This window comes from Apium graveolens, chromosome 2, assembly GCF_009905375.1.
Source record: "Apium graveolens cultivar Ventura chromosome 2, ASM990537v1, whole genome shotgun sequence".
NCBI lineage: Eukaryota > Viridiplantae > Streptophyta > Magnoliopsida > Apiales > Apiaceae > Apium > Apium graveolens.
In genome coordinates this window covers 239,160,357-239,163,722 of record NC_133648.1, presented here as the reverse complement: position 1 = coordinate 239,163,722, position 3,366 = coordinate 239,160,357, and the positions used below count along the sequence as shown (strand labels likewise).

Sequence of the window (3,366 nt, the reverse complement as noted above, 5' to 3'; positions counted from 1 at the left end):
TGAAATAGTAACCAGAACATCAATACATCCATATATCTTCGAATGTACATATTACCTTCAGAAATTTGCAGATGATATCTTAGTTTGATCGTCACTATCTTCGTTATTAGATGGAGCTTCCTTCTTGTCGACTTATTACCTCATGCTACATCATCCTTGTGTGGCACTTGTTAATCATGACACTCATGAGTTTGTGTATATGTTGTTTATAATCTTCGAGGAGGGACAATAAATATGAAATGCCTTTAAAAGAAACTCTTAATCATGAATAAAAATTACTTGGTGAAAACAGTCATTGCTAAGCCTAATACACAAAATTTTACGCATTTCACCATCCAAAGCTGTCATGGCTGAACTAAACTCTAAACAAGCACTTTATGATGCCTTGGGACTAACCTGTCTCCAATACTACAGAAAGGGACAAACTCCTCACTTCCCTTTGGAGTCTTATGTGTCGCTATTGGTCTCCTTCAGTGGAGGCACCACTGTTGCAGGTTCTTCAACTGTGATACCGACGTACCAGAATCAATAATCACCAAGTGAGAGAAGAAAATTATTATGTGTTTTGAGTCTACAGAGCTTTACTTGGAGTTTGCGGTTCAGCTTGAATTTCTTCAACGGACTCCGTCTGTTTCTCTTGTTGAACGGAGACTGATTTTAATTGATCTTCGGTGATCTTCAAATAAACTTCATCAGAGGATGACTTGTCAACCGGAAGTGTATCATCTGGTACTTCAATTAATCAAATTAAAATTGTTAGTGCCCGTTTGGGAAATCTTAAAATAAGTAACTTATGACTTAAAGTGAATAAGTGAGTAATAAGTGATAAGTTAATAAATATTTATAAGTTATATAAGTATTTGGATAATTTAACTTATAAGTCAGAATTGTTTTTATTTAAATGAATTAAAATAAATAATTTTTATATATAATTATCTTAATTCTTATATTTTAAGTTATATTAACATTTAAAAAATATATTCTAAAATTAAAATTGATAAAAAAACGAAAAATCAAAAATAAGTTGTGAAAAAATACGTCGTTACCAACATTCAACTTATCAGCTTATAAGTTGTAAATTCAACTTATAAGCTGGGTCGACAAACACTCGTTAATAAGCTGTTACGGGCTTATAAGCCAATAAGCCCACTTAACGGAATTGCCAAACGGACCCTTAATTTACCCTAAGAAAGCACCCATATAATACTCATTTCAGATAAATTTAGATTCTAGTATATGGGGACTTGGGGAGATACAGGTCCATGAACTGATACAGCAAACAAACTTTCCTACTTGGTGGGTGAAGGAGAACAAACAAATATATAGTGCTTTCACTTATTACTTTAAAATAAAAGGAATAACTTGAAATAGGTAGAAAAACGATCACTTACTAGTTTGAGCTTTAATCTGCAAATCCTCGGGATTATCAATAGTTGAAGGGACTGTGTTAGTTTCAGTAGCTGAAGGGATAGAATTTGTGTTAGTTGCGCTGGAACTGTAATTTCTCTGAATTGGATTCTGAACTTCGTCAAGGCCAATCTCTCGCTCAAGTGTGCTCTTAAATTCCCTTGAAACATCCTGGAAAAATGAAATAGAAGGATCATATTTAGAAAAACACAGGACCATGTAGTGACACGTGATTGCAAGAGAGCAGTCATTTGAGATGGAAACATAACCTGAAGTTCTCTAATTGTTGGTTGAAATTCGCGCAGAGTTTTACCTAGATTCCGAGCAACCTGTTTCAATTACAAGACTTTTCAGTTTGCTGCCGTTACACAAAGGTATGACAGAATTTTCTGTTTGGGACAGCAAATTATTAGCATTTCACAAAGCTACACACTTTGCCATCTTATCTTTGCTACCCTTAAAAAGGGTTAGAACTCGATACAGAAATATAGATACAGATGTAAATTTATCAAAAATCCTTATACAACTGCCACTAGCCAAAGTGTCTCTTCCAATATATTTTTATAAACATATGACTTCCATACTCGTAGACCAGCTTGTGAAAGGAATTGCCGAGTTACTACTAAGCAGTAATATCAATAATCCTTGCTGAGAAACACCACTAATCCTGCTATAATATTGATAATCCGATGTGAATATCTGACAAATTGATTACAGTTCATAGAATAGCTTAAAGATAGAAAATAGTAGAACAGTAGAGTAAATAAGCCAAAAAATCTGGGGATTATTCATTATAATCCTATACAAATACGGCTTCACATAATGCTGCATAGTTAATACAAATAACAATAAACAAAACAAATATTCACAAATTAATGAATATAGCTAGACTCTGTAGCATTGACATTCAACAAAGAAGAAAAACAATACCTCAGCCAAACCTTTCGGACCAAAAACTAACAAAGCCACAACTCCAATAACCAACGCTTCCGGAGCCCCAACTCCAAATAAAGATGCAAACACTCCCTTCCCTCGACATTTCCTTTTCTTCTCTGCTCAAAGAAATAATTCCAGTATCAACACACAAATCAATCAATCAATTAAACAAATATTGTTAATCGAGGATTCATTGATAGCCTAGCAGCAATCTTAACAAGGTTAGCGATTCAAATCCTCACTCCCCACACCTCATAATTCAAAAACTAATGTACCAAACAATATATAACACATCACACACACAAACAAACAACTTATATGCATTAAAAACAGCTAGGAAATTAACAGAATAAAATTGCATTAAAATGAGATAAAAAAGGAAGCCCAGATAAAAAGATACCAAATTTAACATAATTATGTGAAACAGAGCTGCTCAATTGTCTTAAACCACTCCATTGAGATAAGGGAATGAGAGGCAAGTGATAAACTCTTGTGGAGCTAAAACTAACAGAATTAGAAAGTGTAGCAACAGTAGGTTTCCTAATTGGGGAATAAGAAAGTTGACTTATATGTTTATAAGTCAAAATTGGTGAAGCCATTGTTGTGCAACTCATGTTAAGATTTGTTGCTGTCTGAAAATTTATTTGAGCTTGATTTCAGTGGGATTTCTAGTCATGTGTGGTTGTGTTAGAATTGTCGGAAGTGTTTCTAAATCAACGGGGGGATAAAGGAAATATCGAGTTTCTTATTGGGCTTGTTAGCTATGGCCCAAAATGGGTACTAAAAATTGTACCAGACAGACCCCCGAGATGATATACAAATCACGGGACCAGTTTAGTTTGTACAAGGGAATGATAAATAAGCTCCTACATTTACTCTTTAAACTCCAATTTTAAGATTTCAAAATTTTAATCACCTAATTACCCATGATTTCTCAACAATGCAGTTCATTAATTAGTTTTACGATGAGTAGGTATGTCATTTACGTATCAATTGGAGCTTAAATATTAATTTATGGAGTTT

The 3,366-nt window shown here is 33.7% G+C and overlaps 1 protein-coding gene across 2 annotated transcripts; it reads right to left on the bottom strand.

The window, feature by feature from the left end:
* Positions 1-235: 235 nt before the first annotated feature.
* LOC141708222 (sec-independent protein translocase protein TATB, chloroplastic-like) lies at positions 236-3,091 on the bottom strand. 2 transcript variants are annotated; one of them, XM_074511738.1, is made up of 6 exons: positions 2,744-3,091; positions 2,338-2,459; positions 1,677-1,736; positions 1,392-1,578; positions 586-726; positions 236-503 (listed from the first exon to the last, which is right to left on the bottom strand). In XM_074511738.1, exons 1-6 carry the CDS (start codon positions 2,955-2,957, stop codon positions 448-450), a joined length of 780 nt encoding a protein of 259 aa, XP_074367839.1. In that variant the 5' UTR covers positions 2,958-3,091; the 3' UTR covers positions 236-447. The 2 variants fall into 2 exon arrangements, with proteins under 2 accessions (XP_074367839.1, XP_074367838.1); XM_074511737.1 differs by having other exon boundaries at positions 586-732; positions 2,744-3,087.
* Between the last annotated feature and the right edge of the window lie 275 nt (positions 3,092-3,366).